The 25,585-nt window shown below is 41.5% G+C and overlaps 1 protein-coding gene across 7 annotated transcripts in view; it reads right to left on the bottom strand.

The window, feature by feature from the left end:
* Positions 1 to 22,808, bottom strand: part of LOC124555668 (ras-related protein Rab-7L1-like) — a 164,407-nt gene extending 141,599 nt beyond the window's left edge. For 6 of the 7 annotated variants that reach the window (XM_047129661.1, XM_047129656.1, XM_047129657.1 and 3 more), the window contains exon 1: positions 22,548 to 22,808. In XM_047129661.1, the coding sequence (XP_046985617.1) occupies positions 22,548 to 22,713 (166 nt within the window). In that variant the 5' untranslated portion in view covers positions 22,714 to 22,808. The remainder of the gene's footprint in view (positions 1 to 22,547) is intronic. The other variant, XM_047129662.1, reaches the window with a different exon arrangement.
* Positions 22,809 to 25,585: the final 2,777 nt, after the last annotated feature.

Consider the following 25,585-nt stretch of genomic DNA (forward strand, 5'->3'; position numbering starts at 1 on the left):
ATATGCATGGGTCGTCGGCTGTGGGAGCCCAACGTTGAGAGTGTTCAGGGCACTGTGTGTTCAGACACACTTACAATCTGCCCAGCATTAAAGTCTGATGTTAGTTCCACCACAGTTCGCCATCATTTTGTAGGACAATGCTCAAGCACGTACAGTGCAAGCTGCTACTGATTTGTTAGACTGGGGCTGCTAAGTGCTATATGACCTAGTGCACTCCCCTGACTTAAGCCCTGGTAAGTTCAACTCGATTTCTGAACTGAAGGAAACACTTCACGGCATTCGCTTCAGAAGTGCTACAAATTCGTGGGGCAATAGACCGCGCCGCTCGAACTGTCAACACAGCTGGCACTGCTGAGAGTATCCTACGACTAACAATCGGCTGTAAGGTATGAACTTATTTTTTAAAATAATTTTATAGCATCTTAAGAGAGGATCATTCTTGCATGTCTATGAGCCATGGAACGTGGGAGGATGGCTCGAGTGCCTCAACGATACAGACAGCCGTATCGTAGATGCAACCACAACGAAGGAGTATTTGTTGAGAGTCAAGACAAACGTATGGTTCCTGAACATGGGCAGCAGCCTTTACAGTAGTTGTAGTCTGGATGATTGACAGATCTGGCTTTGTAACCTCAGCCATCGTGGCCTCGCTGTACTGGTACTGCGAGCGGCTGGAAGCGAGGGGACATGCAGCTCTACTGGATGGTTAAATGATGATGGCATCCTCTTGCGTAAAATATTTTTGAGGTAAAATGGTGCCCCATTCGGATCTCCGCGCGGAGACTATTCAGGAGGATGTCGTCATCAGGAAAAACAAAACTGGCATTGAACAGGACGGAGCGTGGAATGTTAGATCCCTTAATCGGGTAGGTAGTTAGATAATTTAAAAAGCGAAAGGGATAAGCTGAAGTCAGATATAGTGGGAACTACTGAAGTTCGGTGACAGGATGAACAGGACTTCTGGTCAAGTGAATACAGGGTCGTAAATACAAAATCAAATAGAGGTAATGGTCCAATAATGAATAAGAAAATAGGAATTACGGCATGTTACTATGAAGAAATTAGTGAAAGCATTGTCGTAACCAAGATAGACACGAAGCCAACATCCACCACAGTAGTACAAGTTTATATGCCCACTAGGTCCGCAGACGATGAAGAGATTGAAGGAGTGTATGATGAGACAAAAGAAATTGTTTAGAGGAAAATTAAATTGCGACGGTGGACTGGAATTCGATAGTAGGGAAAGAAAAAGAAGGAAAAATAGTAGGAGGGTATGGACTGGGGGAATGGAATGACACAGGAAGCCGCCTAGTAGAAATTTGCACAGAGCATAATTTAAACATCGCTAACACATGCTTTAAGCATCATGAAAAAACGCTGTACACGAAGAAGAGACTTGGAGACGACGGAGGGTCCAGACTGACTGAATAATTTTAAGACAGTCATTTCGGAACCAGATTTTAAGCTATAAGTCTTTTCCAGGTGCATATATAGACTCTGACCACAATTCATGGATTATGAATTATAGAGTAAATGTGAATAAATTGCGGAAAGGTAAGAAATTAAAGAGATAGGATTTGGATAAGTTGGGAGAACCAGAGGTTACTGAAAGGCTCAGAGGGAGCATTGGGTAACGATTGACTGAAACAACGGAAAGGGATACAGTAGAAGACAAATGGGTAGCTTTGAGAGAGGAATAATGAAGGCAGCGCAGAAATTCTTAGATATCACAGAAGATATCGAATTGAATTAATGGAAAGAGAAAATATAAAAATTTGGCAAATGATTAAAGTAAAAAAGATAAGGAATATAAGCGTCCAAAAATAAGTTTGATAGAAAGTGCAAAATGGCTATATAATTAGGGGAAAGACAGATACCGATTATAGGACAATTAAAGAGCCCTTCGGAGAAAAGAGAAGCGGCCGTATGAATATCAAGAGCTGAGATGGGAAACCAGGAAAAGCAAATAAGTGGAAGGAGTATATAGAGCGGCTGTACAACGGAGATGAACTTGAAGGCAATATTATAGGAGGGAAAGAGACCGCAGATGAAAATGAGGTGGGAGATACGATACTGTAAGAAGAATTTGACAGAACATGGAAAGACCTAAATCGAAATAAGGCCCCTGGAGTAGACAACATTCCGTCAAAACTATGGATATACTTTGGAGAGCCAATCGTGACAAATCTATTCCACGTGGTGTGCAGGATATATGAGACAGGTGAAATACCCTCATATCTCAAGAAGAATGTAATAGTTTAAAATCCAATGGCAGCAGGTGCCGACAGGTGCGAAAATTACCTATCAGTTTAAATAAGCCATGGCTGCAAAATACTGACACGAATTATTTAGAGAAGAATGAAAAAACTGGTAGAAGCCGACTTCGGGCAAGATCAGTTTGGATTCAGGAGAAATGTAGGAACACGCCACGCAATACTAACCCTGTGACTTCTCTTAGACAATGTTCATAGTATTTGTAGACTTAGAGAAAGTTTTTGACAATGTTGATTGAAATACACTCTTTGAAATTCTGAAGCTGGCAGGGCTAAAGTACAGGGATCGCAAGATTACTTATAACTTGTACAGAAATCAGACGGCAGTTAAGAGAGTCGAGGGGCATGAAAGGGAAGCAGTGGTTGACAAGGGAGTGAGACAGGCTTGTAGCACATTTAACAAAAAAAAAAAGGTTCAAATTGCTCTGAGCACTATGGGACTTAACTGCTAAGGTTATCAGTCCCCTAGAACTTAGAACTACTTAAACCTAACTAACCTAAGGACATCACACACATCCATGCCCGAGGCAGGATTCGAACCTGCGACCGTAGCGGTCGCGCGCTTCCAGACTGTAGCGCCTAGAACCGCTCGGCCACCCTGGCCGGCTGTAGCATCCACTACGTTATTCAGCCTGTACATTGAGCAAGCAGTAAAGGTAACCAAAGAAAAATTTGAAGAAGAAATTAAAGTTCAGGGAGAAGAAATAAAAACTTTGAGGTTTGTGGGTGACATTATAATTAAGTCAGAGACAGACGGAATGCACAATATCTTGAAAGTGGAATATTAGATGACCACCAACAAAAGTAAAACAAGGATCATGGAATGTAGTCGAATTAAATCAGGGATGCTCCTGGAATTATATTAGGAAATGAGAGGAAGTAAAATGACTGATGATGGCCGAAGAAGAGAAGGAGATAAAATGTAGACTGGAACTGACAAGAAAAGCGTTTCTGAAGAAGAGACATTTGTTGATGCCAAATATAGATTTAAGTGTTAGGAAATATTTTCTGAAGGTATTTGTCTGGAGTCAGGCCTTGTATGGCATGGAACGTGGACGATAAGTGGTTCAGACAAAAAGAGAACAGAAACTTTTCAAACGATTTCTTACAGAAGAAAGCCGATTAGATGGATAGATAAAGTAACTAATGAGAATGTACAAACAGAAATGGCAACAAAAGAAATTTGTGGCCCAGCTTGGCTAAACGGAGGGATCGGTTGATAGGACACATTCTGAGACATCACGGGATTATCAGTTTAGTTCTGAAGGGAAGTGCGGAGGATAAAAACAAGAGAAAGAAACAAAGAGATAAATACACTAAGGGGGCTCAAGTGGATTTTTCAGGAAATATAGACGTAGATGGGTATGAAGACATAGGAGCCTACCACTCAGTATAACTGATCATCAAATGTCGAAGGATCCCCGAGACCAAACCCTTGTGGTAAGAGCTACTGGAAATGAGAGTCCTTGATGACAAACGTGTTGAAGGAAACGTCAGCGCCATTTCCCCAACTGGAAAAGAAAGAAACGTTTTTGTAGAAGTCACAGTGAACTGTGGAAGTAGGTAACCAAGCAAGGTATTTTAAGATCTTTTAAAAATGCTCCGCGTAAATTATACCGGGAAAGAAAAAATACCATCGAATTTCGCGACAGTGCCTTACGGGAAATACGAAATACATTATGGTGATGAGACAGTGCAGGAACTGAGGACGCTCAAAAAGAAAATATTCGAATTCAGGCAGACAGACTGAAAGCGAATATTGTTAGGCCTAAAGACCACGCATGGCCCCCAGATGAAAGGTGGAGTGTCTGCCATTTAGTAAGAGGACAAAGAAGGCTACAGGGAAGAAACGAAGGAAACATAACAGCCGGCGAACACGCAACGACAGGCGAGGCGCCACCAGACATTCCGGCCATAAGAAAACATTTCAAGATGCGCTAGAGTTACTATCATCCTGAAGATACAAAAATCGCGAAAGTGACGCGACGACAGCAGAAATTCGTTGATGGAACCTATGACGGAAGACGAATTGAAATCAGTGATCAAAAACTTGCCGAGAAACGGAAGTCCAGTGATTGATGGGATCCCATACGTATTTTGCACAAAATATTGGCATATCGTAGTTCATGAATTTTTCGAAGTGAAGAAAGATAAGGTAGAAAACAGGAGGCTATACACCGGTACAGGTCCAGGAATAATAGTACTTGTACCGAAGAACCCAACAGTGAGCACAAGATCCGATTACCATCCAATTACATTACTTTGCATAGATTGCAAGATAATAGCAAAAATTCTCGTAGCGAGTATACAGGTAGTACTGTGTTATACTACTGGACCAGGCCAGACATGTAGCGTTCCTGGTAGAAACATCCTCAATGGAATCGGTATACTGCGAGACTGCGTTTTACACACCTACCTACGTCAACAGCAAAGTACTGGCCTAAGTATTGACTTAGACAGGGCGTCCGACAAAGTGAGCTACGAGTTCTTGTGAGACGTGATGGTTCACTTCAGTTTCACGGAATCAGTACTACACATAATCTTACTGCTTATTTTGCAAATATGATTTCAAGGGTCCAAGTGAACGGGTATCTATCAGAAGAACTTCTAGTGCACATATCCTTCAGACACGGAGGCCCATTGTCCATGGTTTTATTTATAACATCGTCAGAGCCATTAATACGTACACTACATAGTCACACTGAAGCAAGCAGATTGGAAACAGCACCTTTATAATCAATGTGTACGCAGATGACCAAACCATAACAGTAAAAAAAAAAAAAAAAAAAAAAAAAAAAAAAAAAAAAAAAAAAAAAAATCTGAAGTAGTACGCACAAAATATATTTTGAAATCCGGCATGTTGAGCAGCTGTTTATATCAGGTAAAGCAAAATCCTCTGGTTAACGAGTCGCATACACCTCGGCACTCATCCCTTTGAGGAATGTGACGAAATAAAAATACTAGACATTCGATTTAGAAAAGGAATAGCTGAATTCTTGAATGAGAACGCAAAAGAAATTGTGCTGAAGATAGGGAGAGCCTTGATACGCTTCCATCAAAAACAACTAAATGTAAAATGACGTGCCGAATGCGTTAATACCTACGTACTGTCAATGGCATGGTAAATTTCACGGGTACTTCCACTGGAAAATGAATTTGGTGCTGGGATAAAAGTATACATAGCGCGGTTCCTATGAAGTCGGATGCTCCTGTGTCTGGCCAGGGAACAGGTAATACTTCCACTGAAGGCTGGGGGGGCTTAACCTGGTAGACTTCGAATGCAGATCAAGAGCGCGCGCCTTGTGAAAAATATGCTTCAATATGTAGGGACCCCAGCACTCCGTCTTCAGGCCACAAGTGGCCCACAGGGACCATCCAACCGTCGTGTCATCCTCAGATGAGCATGCGGATAGGAGGGGCGTGTGGTCAGCACACCACTCTCCCGGTCGTTATGATGGGTTTCTGTGACCGGAGCTGCTACTATTCGGTGGAGTAGCTCCTCGATTGGCATCACGAGGCTGGGTACACTGTAGGGACCCCAGAAAATAAGTTAAACACGTCGTCCCATGCTAAGTCCACTGCGCAAAAAGAGTGGCACATTATCAGAAGAGAGTACATTTTCTGGGGTTCCTGCAGACACAGCTCTGCTCTGGTGAGTATAACAAGGGCCTCACAGTGTGCGATTGAAATGGGGCGGAAACTGGAAACGTACTCCAAACATGAAGTACGTGGGACAGTATTCTTGTAGGTAAAGCGCCCTGATTGTACGCAGATTCGCCGTGAAACTCTGGTGCTATGCAGACCAAATACAATGTCGCGTCCAGCCGTAGTGAAACGGTGCCAATAATTTGACCACGGCCACACAGGCACTGGCGACGCTGACCGGAAAGGAAAGAGGATCCGGCAGTATGGACTTACATCTTTTCGGCAAGCTGAAAGAACGTCTGGGTGTAAAGAGATTTTCCGTTGATGAGGACGTTCACGCAGCGAATTTCGAATGGCTCCGTGTCCAAGGAATGCATTTCTATCTTCGAGAAATTGAATGATTGGTAGAAATTTCCCGCCCTTGTTTATAGAGACTTGTTGTCTATCTTGAAAGATAGAGTCATGTATAGGTGTCTCTATGAGGAGTAGTTCATCATTACACAGAAGTAGCTTGGACTGTCATAAGATGTGTAACTTACATCTGAAGTCCACTCGTATCTGCAAAATACGTTTTGTTTCACCAACCCAGTGTGCTCAGTGAACCTGGATATGCTCAACTGTAGCCATTTTCTCCTTCATTGCTTTGGCAGCAGGAAAACTCCCCAATTCCTCTTTTCATGTCATGTACATGACATTTCGTTACAACTTTAATTTAATATGTTACCTGTACCATGTTCTAGTTGTGCACCAAACAGAGACTCTAATTTTTTTCCACTTGATGCTAAAAATAATAATGTAAAATTCAACATCGCGTTTGATCGAAGATAAACCTAAAATACTTTGGGTTATGTTCACAGTAACTCGTTCTGATAGTGAGTGAACGAGCCCCTCAACCGTCCAACAGTGACAGATCTCCACAGCTGCTAGGAAGGAAAGGAGATAAGGTTTTATTGTCTCGTCGACGACGAGCTCATTAAAGATGGAGCTCATGCTCGAATTCGGGTAGCATGGCGAAGGAAGTCGACTATATCCACTTCGAGAGAATGCCCTCTGCCATTTAGTGAAGTAACAGAAAAGTCTATATGTCTAGACGGACAGTTATTTTTATTTTCTTCCCCATATCTATCCAGTGTCTCCTTTCGTTCATTTTCCCCCTGCCTTTCCTTCCGGCTACAGTCCTTCCCGTTTGCTGTCTTTGCCCAATGATACCGAACAATGGCTAGGGCACTGGACATGTATTCGGATTGAGCAGAGATCAAATACCCATCCGGCAATCCTGATTTAGGTTTGAGTACCTTCCCTAAACCACTTCAGGTGAAGTTCGCAAGTTTTCATCGACGCATAAATAACTAATCCATTTCTGTCCCCTTCACTAATCCGAGCTGATGTTCCAGTTTTACTGATCTGCACTTGGACGAGACGCGAAACTCTAACCTTCTTGTATTTGCTCTCTTCTTTTACTGTTTCCTGAGACGTCAATAATCAGTTATTGCTCTAAAGGCGCGGTTTCTCCAGTTCCTGTTGTAATCAAGTCTTATAACCCACACTTACCGTTGTTATTCTCATTTTGATTAGTTTTCCGCGATGTCATGTGGGGTTGGCAGGTCTCCCGGTTTTTCGGGACAGTCCCGGTTTCAGAGATTGGAGAAATCGGTGTCCTGAAAAATTCTTTCGGGACGCAGTTTGTCCAGCATTTCGAATTTCAGAGAAAACTGTCTGTTTCCCTTAAGGAGTATTCTTGCACAGTAACGCTGCTGAGTGTTCCCTTATTGCTCCTTATATCACTTCAGTTAAAGTCTTGCACCAACGTGGTTATTTGTTTCTCTTTCTCAGTCGTATCGAGGTTAATGTGTTATCAAATGCTTGTTTCAAGTGAACTCAAATCCCAAAGAGTTAGTGCTCGTTCCAAGAAAAATATTGAGAAGAATGGCTCTTCATAAAACGAGGGAGAAGTGACTATGAAGCAGAATGTGTAGTTTGTGTTACGTTTCCATTGTAAACAGAGGAGAAGCAGATAGATATTAAGGGTCATTTAGCTAGCGTAGTGCACTCTGCAAGCACTTTAAAAAAGTTGACAGTTATTTTGTTTCAAATTTATTTGAATAGGGCAAACTAGTAACACCAGCGGAATTACCAATGTGCAATCATAGGTTAAACATCATATGTCTTTGAAATTAGTGGACTGTACGCCTATGCTAAGCGCCAAACTTTTTAAATATTCTGAAGCAGCAAAGAATGTGACGTCGGGCAGAAAAAAATCATCAGCAGTTGTGAAGTTTTTAAGCTTAAGAGAAGAGTCTGTTTATGCATCTACATATATACCCCGCAAGCCACCGTGCGGTGCATGGCGGAGGGTGCCCTGTACTACTACTTGTCATTTCCATTCCTGTTTCACTCGCAAATAGAGCGAGGGAAAAACGACTATCTATATGCCTCCGTATGAACCCTAATTTCTGGTATCTCCTCTTCGTGGCCTTTACGCGCAGTGTATATTCGCGGCAGTAGAACTGTTCGGCAGTCGGCTTAAAATGCCGGATCTCTACATTTTCTCAATAGTGTTTGTCGAAAAGAACGTCACCTTTCCTCCGGGGATTCCCATTTGAGTTCCCGAAACAGCTCCGTAACACTTATGTGTTGTTTGAACCTACCACTAACAAACCTAGCAGCCCACCTCTGAATTGCTTCGATGTCTTCCTTCAATCTGACCTGGTACGGATCCCAAACATTCTAGCAGTACTCAAGAATAGGTCGCACCGGTGTCCTATATGCGGTATTCTGTCCTAAAATTCTCCCAATCAACCGAAGTCGACCACTCCCCTTCCCTACCACTGTTCTCATAGGCTCGTTCCACATCATATCGGTTTGCAACGTTACGCCCAGATATTTAAACGACTTGACTGTGTCAAGCAAGACGCTAGTAGTATTGTATCGAATACTACAGGTTTGATCTTCATACTCATCCTCATTAACTTACATTTTTCCACATGTAGGAGTAGTTGGTATTCATCACACCAACTGGAAATTTTGTTTAAGTCGTCTTGTACCTTTCTACAGTCACTCAACTTCGACACCTTACCGTACACCACGGCATCGTCAGCAAACAACCGTAGATTGCTGCTCACCCTGTCCGCCAAATCATTTATGTATATAGAGAACAACAGCGGGCCTGTCACACTTCCCTGGGGCACTTCTGACGATACCCTTGTCTCTGATGAACACTCACCCCCGAGGACAACATACTGGGTTCTATTATTTAAGAAGTCTTCGAGCCACTCACATATCTGTGAACTTATTCCACATGTTCTTACCTTCGTGAACAGCCTGCAATGGGGCACCGTGTCAAATGCTTTCCGGAAATCTAGAAATACTGGAACCTGTCTGTTGCCCTTCATCCATAGTTCTCATTATATCACGTGAGAAAAGGGCGAGCTGAGTTCCACGCGAGTGATGCTGTCTAAAATCATGTTGATTCGTGGACATAAGCTTCTCGGTCTGAAGAAAGTTTACTATATTCCAACTGAGAATATGTTGAAGGATTCTGCAGAAAACAGTAGTTATGGATATTGGTCTGTAATTTTGCAGGTCCGTTCTTTTACCCTACGTATACACTGGAGTCATTTTTCCAGTCGCTTGGGACTTGGTGTTGGGCGAGAGATTCACGATAAATACAAGCTAGGTAAGGGGCCAGTGCTGTAGAGAACTCTTTGTAAAATCGTACCGGGATCCCATCTGGACCTGGTGATTTATTTGCTTTCAAATCTTTCAGTTGCTTCTCTACGCCAGGTATGCTTATTACTATGTCGTCCATACGGGAGTCTGTTCGATGGTCAAATGACGCTATGTTTGTACGATTCTCCTGAGTGAACGACTTCTTGAATGCGGAATTTAAAACTTCGACTTTCGTTTTGCTACCTTCAACTGCCATACCAGATTGGTCAACAAGGAACTGAACGGAAGCCTTAGACCCACTTAGCGATTTTACTTAAGACCAAAATTTTCTCGTGTTTCTGCCAGATCATGTGCAAGGTGTGACGGTGATAATTGTTGTATGCTGCACGCATAGATCTTTTCACAGACGCACGAATCTCTAACGTTCGCTTGTCGTCATTTGTGCGTTCTCTTTTGAACAGAGAGTGCAACAGCCTGGTGTCTTCCTACAATCACTCAACTTCGGCACCTTACGTTGGCGTCAGTAGAAGCGTTCGGCAGTCCGCTTCAAATGCCGGTTCTCTAAATTACAATTTTTTAGTCAGTTTAAGAGAAATGTCGCTGTTCGTCATACAGAAATAGTGGCAACCGTAATTTCATGTAAACGTTGATTCAAGAACATTCATTTTAACATTAACGCTGTTATTGGATTTACAATTCGCGGCCTTTAAATTTTCGCGCCACCTCAGCCGAACGTTTGATGTTTGTTTTAAACAGTGAACTGTGTGCGAAGTTCCGCTTACAGAGAAGTGAAGTACGCCTGATTAAAATCTAAGAAACGTTCCCGCGGCCCTATAGTTGCAGAAAAAATAGCAAAATAAATAAAAGAACGCGGAAAGCTTTTTTCTGTGGCTTGAATATTTCTTGAGGCTTGTAATAATGTAGATCGGTATAGAGCTAGAAGAAATAACCACACCGGGAAATAAATTAGTCACCCCGGTGCGCACGCACATATGAATCGTTAAGCCTTTACAGACAGTGCAGCGATCGACTCATGTGCTCCACCACGCACGAACTGCCTGTTCGTGGAGGACAAGGCAGCAGTGAGACAGTTAATGTTTCAAGCGGACATTGTACGTAAACAAGGGTAAATGTTCAAATGGTTCAAATGGCTCTGAGCACTATGGGACTCAACTGCTGAGGTCATTAGTCCCCTAAAACTTAGAACTAGTTAAACCTAACTACATCACAAACATCCATGCCCGAGGCAGGATTCGAACCTGCGACCGTAGCGGTCTTGCGGTTCCAGACTGCAGCGCCTTTAACCGCGCGGCCACTTCGGCCGGCAAGGGTAAATGTAAGGACGTGACGGAATGGCGAAAAGAGGCAATCGTGTTTGTCCGTACCCTTGGCCATACGGTTTGTGAATTTGCTGGCTTCGTCGGTGTTTCGCTGCGAACTGTTCAATGTGTCTACAAGTTGTGGTGTAAGACACGTGGCCAGAAAAGAGTAAGTCAAAATTTTGGTCGGAAAAATAGCCTGACTGAGACGGATCGGAGATGTGTTTCATGGCTTGTGAATTAAAATCGCTTCCAGACCCGACAGGAATTGCTGCAGGCAAGTGAATGGAGGTCCATCCTCAACTGTTTGCGAGAGAACATTATGACGGAAACTGCACGAAAAGAACATTTAGAGGGAATCACTTCGCAAGAGGCCGTTACTCACATAGGCACATAAAGCTGAGCGTCCTCGATGGGCTAGATATCATCGAACGTGGACAGTAACCGACTGGCGGAACATAGTGTGGTCTGACGAACCACATTTTGCCTACATTCAAATGACTTACGTCGTCAAGTGGAGCGGAGGACAAATGAAGGATTTCATTCCGAATGCGTGCATGGTCAGGTTCAAGCCGGAGGCGGGCCTGTGATATTTTGGGGGTGTTTGTATTATCATGAATTGGGCCTGCTCACTGAGGTGACCAGTAACACGAACCAACATGTTTATTTGAACACTGTGAATGATCAGTTGTTGTTTTTCTAACAACATTTGCATGATCAGTATGCTGTTGATACTCCTGTTTTTCAAGGCGACAATAGCGACAACAGCGAAGTTCTTCAGCGTGCAAGAATATATGACTGGTTTTCCAAACACTCCCCCAGCCTATTATATCTCGACTGGCCTGCAAAATCACCCGCCTTGAACACCACAGAGAATTTGTGAGACACGTTGGAACAGCGGGTAGAACGTCGACATCAGCATGCCCGTAATTTGATGGATTTGGGCGATCAAGTCTTTAGCCAATGGTTTAACCTGGATGCGACGTTCCTGCACAACCCCGTGGACTCACTTCCTAACCGAATCCATGCGGTTATCAACTCCAGGTGCGGAATTCAACAATATTAAATCATGCGCGTAATGATTTCTGTAGGTGTGACTAATTTTTTGTCCAATGAGCTTAGTTGTTACTTAGACTGGGGCGCACAACAGCGCGGCCATTAGTGTCCAAGATATATTCTTCCAAATGAACAAATGTAATAAGTTGAAATAATAAAAACTGAGATAAATGGTAGTTATTAAGAGTTTGGTCTTTGTGAATAACTGAACTCCGTTTCTCCTCCAACGACAAATCCAGTATGAACAGTGATTGTTACAGGGCAAGGGAATGACGCAAGGCAAATGTTTGTCCAGCAAGCATGTTCCAAGTAGCACCCAACACTGATATATGGCGCGCCTATCTTTGCTTGTCCTCAGTACATGTGACACGAGCCTATCACAAGCTTTTACTCGGCTGTCACTCGTTCGGGACGAAAGTCCTCCCCATCAGGATCGAGAGCATAAGTCTAACGCTTTGTAAAACACTAATATACAATAGATATCATAGAATGCCTTATGCAATAACATGATGCATACCGGATGAAGTTACAGTCTTCAGAGAGTCTTGACGCGAGCCTTTTATCACTGCACGCGTTGAAAGCCCAAACTAACCAGCTGTAGCAGTGAGAAAATCAAATGCAAACTGATGTTGTGAAGATGTGGCTCTCCTCTGATTGTAGCTGAGCACTGTTAAATGTTGTGTTCTAGGAAGCAGTGTGATTTTCAGTCTCTGGACGCTATCGGTCAACTCAATCTCTACATAGCTTTTAGATCGCTTTCTGCTTCGGTTGTGGTGAATGAAGAGTTGATTTCCAGCTTTTGTCTTGCTTCTGTAGACAACTGCAAGAGATACGCTACACATCTGCCTGATCATCCTCACGTCATTGTTGTTGAAAGCTGTACAATTCTGTAATAAGCACGAACGCAGCTACTCCTAGCGCCCCAAGCCATCTCATCAGATTTGAGTACAATATGATAATGCGGAACTCGTCGGAATGAATGAGTTACAACTAAGTGACACACCTGTACTGTAAATGTAAACGTCGCGTGACTAGGGCCTCCCGTCGGGTAGACCGTTCGCCGGGTGCAAGTCTTTCGATTTGGCGCCACTTCTGCGACTTGCGCGTCGATGGGGATGAAATGATGATGATTAGGACAACACAAGAACCAGTCTCTGAGCGGAGAAAATCTCCAACCCAGCCGGGACTCGAACCCGGGCCCTTAGGACTGACGTTCTGTCGCGCTGACCACTCAGCTACCGGGGGCGGACACCTGTGCTGTGAGGTCACACTTTTCACGATACCCGATCTCTCGCTGGATATCTCTTCCTCTTATATTTCCTTCCATTATCATATTACAATATCAATCGAAACTTATCGCTAAAAAAATAAAAATTGCAAAATCGTTTCTGGTGGTAATATTCTCCATCATACCGTTAACATGAGTTTACTAATGCGCACTTCCCGTGACAACATCATGAGACTGTCGCACATTAAGTCCTACTAAGAAGAACTCATCACTCCAAAACTGTTATTACCTGGATAAAACCAAATCTTTTTGCCCGCTTCATTCCATATTGTTCTTCTCTCGCAACGTTCATTTCGAGAACATGTAATGGCTCAGCTGTCTGTGCCCTTGAGGTGCAATGTAAATCATCCAGGTTTTCAATATTACATTACCTTAGGGCAAGAGGAGCAAAATATCGGTTTTATTAGTATCGCCATTCCAGTAAGAACAACTAATGAACTACCTGCGCTTATATGAGGGAGAGTCGTTCAGTACATACACCCACGTACTCGATGCGTATCCTCGTGTGTATCATACATACAATAAAAATAAGCTACTGTAACTGGCAGTTGACCGTAAATTAGTGTTACGCAAATATGGGAGCAACGAAGAGGTAATTAGAAAAATCTCGTCATTTCTCATTCGGCTTGTCGTCAAGCGTCATCTTCGACAAACGCACTTCGTGTACCATGGCCTATGACTTACTGTACCAGATACCTGACGAAGTATTATGACAGCTTCGAGAGAGGATGTTGACGTGATGTACACTAGCATCCAGTGTTTGGTTGAACATTATCTTACTCAAACGTATCCTTAATAACAATCACTCGAAGCGCAACAAACAACTGATTACCGTTGCCATGCTCCCACCCCGTGAGCATTCCTCGTCACTACATATTAGCTTCCCGCAGCAGCATCAGCTGCAGTTGTCTTCCTTAGAAAGGTAAGTGGGATTGGGTTTCACTCATACTAGTCAGATATTGTTACAATAACAAGCTACCTCAGACAATATCTCGAAATTAATTCAAAGGCGGCAGATTAGGTAAAAATAGACGTGGCTGGCTTGTAGTATTTCATTAGCAGACTGCATAGATATGAGTGACAAACTGAACGTTTTACAAAAAGTGCGATATAATTGGCTCCTGGGTCGGTGATGACAAAGCATGTTTGGAATTTGGTAGCATTTAAATCTGCTGTCTGACTTGCATGCCAGTCGTTTTTGAGTGCTTACGCTTCAGGTACATATCATACAGTTTGTTTGGCGTTGCTTGGAGGCCAGTACCCTAATAGAAAGGTTGCGATCGCTGAAAGACGTTCCAGCCATTACTTGGACAGTGTCGCAAGTGGCGCATTAGTTTTAACTTTGAACAAACTAGACGAGTTACCAGCAGTTATTTATGGTAAATAATTGTGCCTCAATAATTTAAAATTACGTTACACGTTACACTCACCGGCATCGGTATTGTTGTCGCAATTTCATTTGGAAAGTCAATAATTACAAATTTTTGCTTTGTAGTTTTGATTCTGTTGGACAAATTCCATATACCATCATTAAAAGTTTGTCTATTTTAGGTGCAAAGTATGGCAGATGACGGAAATACGAGGCGTGCTGAAAACTAATGCCTCCGATTTGTTTATGAGAAAACCCTTAAAGCTTTTTTAAATAAGACAAACGTTATTAGCATTTTACATCTTTATACTTCATATCTAAATATTTAGTTCTCAACATACTCGCCCTTGCGACGAACACATTTCTCCCACGAGCCCAGTTTGTTGATACCGTCACTGTAGAATGTTTGACTTTGTTGACGGAGCTATAACCTCATCTCTGTTTGCACCATTTCGTCACTATGAAAGTGAAGCCCTCGAAGGTATTCTATAAATTTTGGAAACATGTGAAAATCGGATTGAGTCTAGTCGGAACTGTATTGGAGGATTATCGATGAGTGAACCAAGGTGTCGGACTGATGCAGATGTCACAGTGCTCGTGTGTGGTCTGACGTTCTCATGCTGGAAGAGAAGGTGCTCCATGTGTGGATGAACCCTTCGAATCCGGAGGTCGATTACGCATGCTGTTTCTCACGCACCGACTTAGTTACGTTACATATCGCCATGTTACACGCCACAGTTCGGAGCCCTCTAGGAGCAGAAGGCTGCAAATATATAGACAAGAAGAATAAAGATATAGAATGTCAATAACTTTTGTATATTTATTTAAAAAGCTTTGTGATTTTTGACATGAAAATTTGAAGTCATTCCTTTTCAGCGTGCCTTCGTAGCAGATTCAAATAGCTGTCAACAGACTGGTGTGCAGGACAGACCAGTGTATCACAAGTTAGAAAACTTATTTTGTGGCTTTGAAGTAAGACACAGTAGTGGAGATTTTTCTTCTTCCTTGTTGCAAAATATTATGTAATGTCTAATAACAGACACAGCAATTATGATCCTCTTCTGATGTTACGTTTGTCAAACTGTAGAGCCGAGCCAAGTTTTGTAAACACACACTAACACACGCGCAATCGAAGTTGACACTCAGGCGCGGTGGCTGATGCCTGCGACCTTAAAGGCATTTCTCATTTACAGTCGCTCCCATCAGCCACCGCGCCGAGTGTCAACTTCGCATGCGCGAACAATATTCAGTACATTAACATAAAAAACTCTTAACAGTTTCCACATATTTAAAAATTTCGTTTGGTGCATAGAAACTACTATTCTGACAACCATTTTCAGAAAAAGCAATTCAGCATTAATACTTCCCTGCTGTCTTTCTCCTTAGTTTTGTACTATGACTGAAAAAAAAAAAACAACATTGATAGCCCCACTATCAAAGATAAAAAGGTAACATCAATGGCTCTGAGCACTATGGGACTTAACATCTATGGTCACCAGTCCCCTAGAACTTAGAACTACTTAAACCTAACTAACCTAAGGACAGCACACAACACCCAGCCATCACGAGGCAGAGAAAATCCCTGACCCCGCTGGGAATCGAACCAGGGAACCCGGGCGTGGGAAGCGAGAACGCTACCGCACGACCACGAGATGCGGGCAAAGGTAACATCAATTTCGCTATTATGTAGTTGTATACTTCATCTTCATTATGATAATGTGTTGTCTCAGGCGTATCCTTTCCCAAAGCATATACCTTATTAACTCGGTTGCAATTGTTTGCTTAAACTACCATATTTTCCCAGTTTCTCCGTGAATGGTTTACATATTTCTGATTTCAGTCCCCCTCACCCTCCGCCCAACATATCCCCCTTGGTCCCATTAATTATTTATAACAAGCTGTAATTGAACAAATCAGGCCAAAAATTAAATAAAAATATCGTGGTGAGACACACTGAGGTGATGAAAGTCATGGGATAGCGATATGTTCAAATACAGATGGCGTCAGTATCGCGTACACTATATATAAAACGGCAGTGCATTGGCGGAGCTGTCATGTGTACTTAGGTGATGCATGTGAAAAGGTTTCAGACGTGATTATGGCTGCATGATGTGAACTGACAGACTCTGGATGCGGAATGGTAGTTGGAGCTAGACACATGGGATGTTTCAGTTTGGAAATCGTCAGGGAATTCAATATTCCGAGATCCACAGTATCAAGAGTATGCCGAGAATACCAAATTTCAGGCATTACCTCTCACCACATACAACGCAGTGTGGCCGATGGCCTTCACTTGACGACCAAGAGCAGACGTGTTTGAGTAGAGTTACCAGTGCTAACAGACAAACAACAGTACGTGAAATAACAGCAGAAATCAATGTGAGGCGTACGGCCAACTCATCCGTTAGGTCATTGTAGAGAAATTTGGCGTTAATGGGCTACGGCAGCAGAGGATTGATGTGAGTGCGATTGCTAACAGCACGACATCGCCTGCAGTGCCTCTTCTGGGCTTGTGACAATATCAGGTGGACCGTAGATGACTGGAAAAATGTGACTTGATCAGATTAGTCCCAATTTCAGTTAGCAAGAGCCAGTGGTAGCATTTGTGTGTGGCACAGACCCCACGAAGCAATGGACCCAAGTTGTCAACAAGGCACTGTGCAAGCTGGTGGTAGCTCCATAACAGTGTGGGCTGTATTGACATGCAATGGACTCTGTGTTCTCGATGTTCGGCTACTTGGAGCCCATCTGCAGCCATTCATGGACTTCATGTTCCCAAGTAATGATGGAATTTTTATAGCCAACAATCCACTATGTCACTAAATCACAGTTGTTCACGACTGGTTTTAAAAACATTCTGGACAGTCTGCAAATTATTTGGACATCCATATCTCCCAATATGGATCCAATCAAACATTTATGGGACATAATGGAGACGTCAGTTCGTGCACAACATCCCGCACCAGGAGCACTTTTGCAGTTATTGACGGTTATAGACACAGCATGGCTCAATATTTCTGCAGGGGCCTTCCAACAACTTGTGGAATCCACGCTGCACTACACAAAAGGAAATATGACATGATATTAGGAGCTGTACCATGATTTTTGTCACCTCAGTGAATGAAAATGCTAACAGCTTGAAATATTTATTTAAGTATAGATTTATCCTATATTGCAGTGTTTTTCATGTGTGATGCAAGTCCAGAATGTCCAGTGTTGCACAGCAGCTGATACTCCCATAGGCAGACCGGTCTCTGCATTACGCTACAGACAGTTGCTCAGATAATATGGTAGGTAATAAAATTAGACTAGCTGGGAGTTTCCATTGAATGAAATACAAGAAAACGTTTGTAGCATTCAGCATTTCATACTGGTATATCAGTAGCATTTGCTCATAGAGCTGTGTGTAAACTCAGACTGTATAACAATAGTGAATCAGTTGAAGAATTCAGATACTATTGCACTTCAGCTTCCTATTACAGTTTATGGATGATGGAGAGGTTGACACTGAAATGTTCTGCTTTTCTGATAAAGTTTGGCTGCATTAATTACAGCTCGTGAGGAACTGTACAAGGATTTTGAAAACTCCAGTGATGATTGTTCTTAAGTTCACATACCTTGATAAATGCATTCAAACTTCATCAGAAAATGAGCATTTCTGGATAATCCTCTCCATCACACAGCACCTGCAATAGTCAGTTGTAGTGCTGACACTGAGCAACAGTACTGCCACCTTAATTGGTGAACTGATGCAGTGCCGGTACTTGCAATGTTTCATGTTGAATTTGTGCACAGCTCTGTGAGCAGATGCTACTGACACCTGTCTAAAGTGCTAAATGGTGCAAAAATTTTATCGGATTTCCTTCCAAGGGCACTCCTAACTCATCTCGTTTATTAACTAATGCAGTGTCCAAATAACAGGCTGTAGCATAATGCTATGATCACAGCCTATCTATGGGGGTATTAGTTCCAGTGCACTGCCAGAGTGCTTGCATTATACATGAAACCACCTGTAGTATAACTCTGTATTTAAAGAAAAATTTCAAGCTGCTATCAGTTTGGTATCTCACCTCAATAAGTGTCATTTTTCAACCTGCTGTGTTCATTTAGAGCTTGTTAATAGTAAACAATTGGCGGAAGGGGGGTATGTTCATTGGAGGAACAGAAATCAGAACAATGGGAACCAAACATGGAAAAATTGGAGAAGGATGTTAGTTTAATTACCTATAAAAGTAAATTATTTATTAATTTCTCTAACCCAATCTGATTAGGGTCGTTAGGCCCTCTCTTACTCTGGACCAGGTTTTCACACGTACAGTACCTTTTTACACCACAGTTACCTAAGGAATAACAAATTAAATTTGACGGATGATATTAAAAAGATTCGAGTGTCTATACAATGTGAGTAAATTATACTGATTATGAACTAATGAAGTTGATACTGGCAGTACTTCTACTCATCCTGCTGCCACTAATAATAATAGTAGTAGTAGTAGTAGTAGTAGTAGTAGTAGTAACAAACAGTAGTGGTGGTGGTGTTGGTGATGGTAGATATAAAAAGGGTTTAAAGGTGTACAAAATATATGTTTTCTGGTATAGTGAGCTCTGAGGAATGAAAACTTAAGGAGACTAGCTAAGAATACTGGGAAATGAGGGAGAACTGGTTAGAAAATAGGATGTACAGGGGTAACAAGTGCATACAGGGGCAATTGTAGTCATTATTGTTGCTTCAATAGACATGTCATTCAGTGTCTTTTGGAGCTGGAGATGTTAATCAGTTATCTAATTATAATGTGGGAGGTTATTTCAGAGTTGGGCTCCCATTACTGAGAAGGACTTCAGAAAGTGGGTGAATGATGGAGTGGAGAAAACAATTTTGCTCTGATGGGAATGTGTGTTTCTCCCACATTGTTCAGAGAAGAGTGTTAAAGTCAAGGAGAGAGATGAGGGACAGCATACACTGATGACAGTACAGAAGACAGATCTACATTTACATCTACATCCAAATCCATATCTATCTACATAGATACTCCACAAGCCACTGTACAGTGACGAAGAAGAGTGCCCTGTACCACTACTAGACCTTTCCTTTCCTGTTTCACTCACAAATAGAGTGAGGGAAAAAGGACTGTTTATACGCCTCCATATTAGCCCCAATTTCTTTTATCTTGTCTTTGTGGTCCTTACACATAATGTATAGACAGTCGGCTATGTCAGTTCTCTAAATTTTTTCAATAGTTCTTTCCAGTCGCTTGGGACTTTGTGTTGGGCAAGAGATACGGGACCAATGCCTTTGAGTACTTCTTTGTAAAATCAAACTGGGAAACTATGCAAATACACAGAAAGAAGGATCCTTTATTGTATGATTATATGATAGCGGAACAAACACTGGTAGCAGTTACTTCTGTAAAATATCTGGGAGTATGCGTGGAATGATCATATAAAATTAATTGTTGGTAAGGCGGGTGCCAGGTTGAGATTCATTGGGAGAGTTCTTAGAAAATGTAGTCCATCAACAAAGGAGGTGGCTTACAAAACTCTCATTCAACCTATACTTGAGTACTGCTCATCAGTGTGGGATGCGTACCAAGTCGGGTTGACAGAGGAGATAGAGAAGATCCAAAGAAGAACGGTGCATTTCATTAAGGATTATTTGGTAAGCGCGATAGCATTACAGAGATGTTTGGCAAACTCAAGTGGCAGACTCTGCAAGAGTGGCACTCTGCATCGCGGTGTAGCTTTCTGTCCAGGTTTCGAGAGGGTGTGTTTCTGGACAAGGTATTGAATATATTGCTTCCCCTTACTTATACCTCCCGAGGAGATCACGAATGTAAAATTAGAGAGATTCTAGCACGCATGAAGGCTTTCCGGCAGTCGTTCTTCCCGCGAACCATACGTGACTGGAACAGGAAAGGGAGGTAATGACAGTGGCACGTAAGGTGCCCTCCGCCAAAGGTATAAAATGTAGACTGGCAAGGGAAGCATTTCTGAAGGAGAGAAATTTGTTAACATTGAGTGCAGATTTAAGTGTCAGGAAGTCGTTTCTGTAGCCATGTATGGAAGTGAAACATGGACGATAAATAGTTTGGACAAGAAGAGAATAGAAGCTTTCGAAATGTGGTGCTACAGAAGAATGCTGAAGATTAGATGGGTAGATCACATAACTAATGAGAAGGTATTGAATAGGATTGGGGAGAAGAGAAGTTTGTGGCACAACTTGACTAGGAGAAGGGATCGGTTGGTAGGACATGTTCTGAGGCATCAAGGGATCACAAATTTAGCATTGGAGGGCAGCATGGAGGGTAAAAATCGTAGAGGGAGACCAAGAGACGAATACACCAAGCAGATTCAGAAGGATGTAGGTTGCAGTAAGTACTGGGAGATAAAGAAGCTTGCACAGGATAGAGTAGCCTGGAGAGCTGCATCAAACCAGTCTCAGAACTGAAACCATAACAACAACCTTCAACTGCCACACCAGACTGGTCAACAAGGGACTGGATGGAAGCCTTAGACCCACTTAGCGATTTTACACAAGACCAGAGTTTCCTCAGGTTCCCTGCCAGGTCTTTTGCTAAGGTGTGTCAGTAGTAGTAGTTGTAGGCTTTGTGCATATATCTTTTCATAGGCGCACAAGTGTTTAGTAACCTTTCCTTGTCGTCACTTGCGCATTCCCTTTTGAACCAAGAGTGCAACAGCCTCTGCTGCCTCGGCATCCTCCAAATTTCATTATTAAACCATGGCGAGTCATCTCCATCCTTTATTCACTTACTAGGCTCATAACTCTCCAGAACACGATTTATAAACTGCTTTAACTTTACCCATAATTCCTCTATATCCATATTACTGCAACTAAGTGATGCCAATCCACGGTCTAAGTGAGATGCTAATAACTGCTTAACTAGTACACACACTCTCCTAGCCTTCTTGACTGATGGTATGGAAATCTCTGAACTTGTCTGTGCGCAGCTAGGACATCTGTGCATATGATGGTGAAATATGATCAGAGTCAAATAATGGCAAAAAAAAAAGACCATACCATTTGGGAAAGGAATGCACGAAGGAACACATTTTCAGAATGAGAACACAATGAGGTGTGAAGTGCAGAAGAGATAAAAGTGAAATTCTGTATTTCTTTTTATCTTTGTTTCACATGTTGCCACAGGTATCCACAGGAGGCGGGGCACTCCTACCCCCACCCACCCCTCTAATCTGAAGTACAGAGTTTTTTTTGTGATAGAGTGGATAACAACAAAAATTTTCTACAGGCTCCCATACAGTGGGATCTATAAATGTGTGTTTTGGGGTCATTAAATATTGTTCTGTCACTGTATGTGACAAAAACTGAAGAATTAAAGCATCAGTTGTACAGTATTTACCAGCAGTTAAATGTGTGTCATCACAGAGAAAATACTTTTAACTTCTCTCACTAATACAAATCATTTACAGTTCTGGATTAATTAAAAATGTTTTCTGCAATGGTAAAGTCTCTTTAACACTTGTTCTGTAGCAATTCAATCCAAACCTGTTATACAAAAAAAACCAAAACAGTCCCCAACAACTGGCTGGCATCAATGTAATTTGCAACAGAAAGCACCTTCCATAATTTAAGTATTACTCTCACTTAAATGAACTTTCAGTGTGTCAAAAGAAATACAGCATGAAAATTGAGTTTCAAGTCACACCCCCTTATTTACTTTGGCATAGAAAGCAAACTTTGGTTTCATTCTAATAATGCAGTAAAAACAGAACTAAAATGTTCATTTCTACATTACAAGATACAACAGAATGTGCAGAGAATATCCTGTCACTAATATCACATTGTTATTATAGCAAACTGTCACTTCTTGTTTTGGATAACACACATTCAAAAACCTGCATATGGTATTGTTAAAAGGTTAATAACTACTGAAATAAAGACAAGCACTCACTTGGTTCAGATGAATAGAATTGAGCTTCACTTTCTGGTTCACTGCCCTCATCTGCAGGTGACCTATCCCGACTCATATTTTCCTTATCACTCCTACTTTTCTCCTCTTCTGAGTCGATTGAGCCAACTCGTGGCCAAAATACTAGCTGGGTCCTGTTGCTGGACATGCACACCCATGTGACACACAGTGAAACAGGAAACCAACATGAGAAGACCTAGAACGCTGCTGGCAGTTCTCTCCCCCACTCAAACTGCATACTGGTAATTGGGTTCTGTGCTGCTGGCTGGCCACTCCTGGCTGTTATATAAAACCCTCCTCAAGGTTGAATACAAACTGGCTTGTTTCATAACATCTTGCTGTGTAGTGACCAGCTTACAAATATTATGTAATCAGTTTTCATTCATGGTAATACACTTGCTATATTTGCCAGCAAGAAAGCTTTTACCCCACAATTCTCTATTAAAAATTGCAAGTGTGACCTTTTCCAGAAACATATCTTACATAAAAATGCTGCTCTTTCAGTGAGCATTTCTTGAACACGTTTACCTGTCATATTGTCATCAACAAGCAACAAACATTTCCTTAAATTTTCTTTATTAAATACTTTACTTCTTTTTACTTTGTTTCTGATTCAGATATGATACTCACAAAACTGATTAACTGACAAAGCTTTCCTACAGATTATTTCATTGGCTGTGTTTCACATGCTTAACAATAACTTCCTTTGGTCTTTTGTGCAAAGGCAATTAATTTAGATATTTACTCATGAGAGTAATTAATATTTATAGCAGAAATTAATATCTTGAGCAACATGTTATTTCCTCTTTCAGTGGTAATTCCACAATTTTACAAAAAGCTGACATGACTTCTCCTTTCTTGTTTCTTCTGTAGCTTCACCCATTCCACAGAAACTTGTTATAATAATAATAATAATGATAATAGTAATAATCTTGTGTGTATCAGTATTGTCCTAAGAAAGCAAACCAGAAGTAAAAAGTGTCCATTAATGATGGTTAAGATACACAGCAACCTGTCTTCAATCTAAATTTAATGACAGACTATTTATATACTATATTACTGTGAACAAAGGAAGTGATCTCATTACAATGAAAGTAAAGGCAGCATTTTCCCAAGTTTACCTGGTTGAATGCAACTCTGCTTGTTCTTGAGTGTAAAATTCAAAATGTAGAGGGGTACAGTGAAATCATTTGAGACACATTTTCAAACATTCTCTCATTTGCATTATGAGTCAGCAATAAGTACACACAATGTAATAATTTCAGTATTTTGTCTAAAAGCCAATAGATTGTGTATAAACTTGTGCAGCCTGGAGCCTGGAAAAGCATGAGCAAAGACATCTGCCACAGTACTTTTACATGCATGAGGAACTGAAAGAAAGAAAGAGAGAGAGAGAGAGAGAGAGAGAGAGAGAGAGAGAGAGAGAGAGAGATGGGGGGGGGGGGGGCTGCTGTGTTGGATGCAGTGTGCTCTTGTGATGTGTCATATGATTAGAATGTCACTGGACCTTGTACTGGCTGTCAGAGTAACTGTACAGCACTGAATCAGCAAGAAGTGCAATACCAGTGCATCCGACTGCAAATGCCCACCACGTGGGACGCTTGGTTTCTGTGATTATGTAAGTGTGGGGTTTTTCGTCAGGTCAAAATAATTTAGGAAACCTCCAAAGACAACAGGTTCTCCTAAGTCACTCTCACCCTCTGCTTCAAATTGGCTGAGCTCAGTCCTACTGAACACATCAGGGGCACAATAAAGACATGCACGCACAATTGTAATAGCTTTGACTAATCACCATGAGCCATGTGTGGGTGATGAGCAGTCATCAATCAAGATGAAGTATGAAGTATGAAGTTCAACAGATTGTTTAGTTGATTATCTATTGCTTTATGCACATGCTATAAGATTACTGTCTTGTCACATTATTATCATATGTTTGTCTCAGTTCACTTTACAGTGCTCAACTGCAAGTTTTGGAAAGCCAACAAATGATTTCTATTGTATACATATTAATTACTGTTTTACAGTAACTTGTTCCACTTAGCTCTTTTGCATACATTCTTCCCACAACGTCTGCAGTGACATTCTTTCTTTCTTATTGCAGGGGAGGCACATCAGGCTTGTAACTATGACCACAAACTTTATTCTGTGATACAACCACAAGACGTTACTCAATTAGATTTGAGGACAAATTCATAATTAAAGCCAAGAATTGTTGCACTCCAATACCAAATGCATTTGAATCAAAATACTTTGCCCCATTCGCCTTTCACTACATGCTGACCACAATCTGTTCTGTCACCTGACAGCATTTAAGACACTTATTTCAGATTTTCTAGACTGAATACATCAGCAGCCCAATTCATAAACTCTGTTGTAACTTATGAGATTTTCACAATTAAAACACAGATTTAAAGACTGACTGAATACAATGCTTGCCAGATTTTACTACCATCTATGCAGAAATAAGGGCTTGAATGAGTTTGTAAATGTTTAACAGTAGATATCAGCTTATATATATACTACATTATTTTTATTTATTTAACAATAGAAGCTATATGGTATAGCCCTTTACCCTGTAATCCATACACAAAAAGATGAGAATACTGAAGTGGTATCTCATGTCACTTTTGACTTAAAAACTGAATACAATGAATGCATGAAACCTCCCCTGAAACACATGAGGAGCATTTATGAGGAAGTACGAGCACTCTGAAATAAATCTTTGCTTTACTGCTTTCTCAGACCCCTCTTTAAGAAAAGTGACAGGAGAGATGTCAATAACTACTGATCTGTTTCACTGCTGATATCATTTTCCAAAATTTTTGAGATGGTGATGTATTCTAGAATAGTATCTCACCTGAGCATCAATAGTATCCTCAGCAGATCACTGTTTGAATCACAAGAGTTGCTCTACTGAGAATGCCATTTCCATGTTCACTCACCAAATTTTATAAGCATTAAATAATAAAATAATGATGGCTGGTATTTTTTGTCACCTATCTAAGGCATTCAACTGTGTT

The sequence above is a fragment of the Schistocerca americana genome, chromosome X, assembly GCF_021461395.2.
Source record: "Schistocerca americana isolate TAMUIC-IGC-003095 chromosome X, iqSchAmer2.1, whole genome shotgun sequence".
Lineage (NCBI taxonomy): Eukaryota > Metazoa > Arthropoda > Insecta > Orthoptera > Acrididae > Schistocerca > Schistocerca americana.